The 571-nt window shown below is 48.5% G+C and overlaps 1 protein-coding gene across 1 annotated transcript in view; it reads right to left on the bottom strand.

Annotated features, from left to right (window-relative positions):
• Window positions 1-571, bottom strand: part of LOC119581833 (compound eye opsin BCRH1-like) — a 5,066-nt gene that overhangs the window by 667 nt on the left and 3,828 nt on the right. Inside the window, exon 7 of the mRNA XM_037929974.1 lies at window positions 445-567. Within this exon, the coding sequence (XP_037785902.1) occupies window positions 445-567 (123 nt within the window). The remainder of the gene's footprint in view (window positions 1-444; window positions 568-571) is intronic.

Here is a 571-nt window from a genome sequence, read left to right as displayed (position 1 = left end):
ATAATCTATTGCATGCATTCAGGCGAGTCTTTTACCAACACTTCCTTCACTGGAAGTGAAATAAAAGAAAAAGAGAGAAAGGTGAAAAACAACAGAAAGTAAACACCGAGCTGAACGAACAGAAAACGAGAAGGAATCCGTTTTCTATTTCATCCCCGTATTTTGCTCACCTCCATTTTCTATTCGGCCTCCGTTTTCTGTTCAACCCCGTTTGATGTTCAGTCACGTTTTTCTATTCAGCCCCGTTTTCTGCTCACTCCCGTTTTCTATTCAACCCCCCGTTTTCTGTTCAGCCCCTGTTATCCAATCGACCCCCGTTTTCTGTTCAGCCCCATTTTCTACTCAACCCTCGTTATCCATTCGACCCCCGTTTTCTATTCAGCCCCCCCGTTTCGTATTCAACCCCCGTTTTCTACTCGCGCCCCAACCGCCCTGCCTACATACCTGTCGGAACTTCGGGTGGCTGATGGCATACACGAAGGGGTTGTAGCAAGAGGCAGACTTTGCAAGCAGGGCAGGCAACATGGTGACCAGAGGCGTGATGTTGGAATGGTTTCCAGCCACGCCCTGC

This window comes from Penaeus monodon, chromosome 15 (assembly GCF_015228065.2).
Source record: "Penaeus monodon isolate SGIC_2016 chromosome 15, NSTDA_Pmon_1, whole genome shotgun sequence".
NCBI lineage: Eukaryota > Metazoa > Arthropoda > Malacostraca > Decapoda > Penaeidae > Penaeus > Penaeus monodon.
This window is presented reverse-complemented; position numbering and strand designations above follow the sequence as displayed.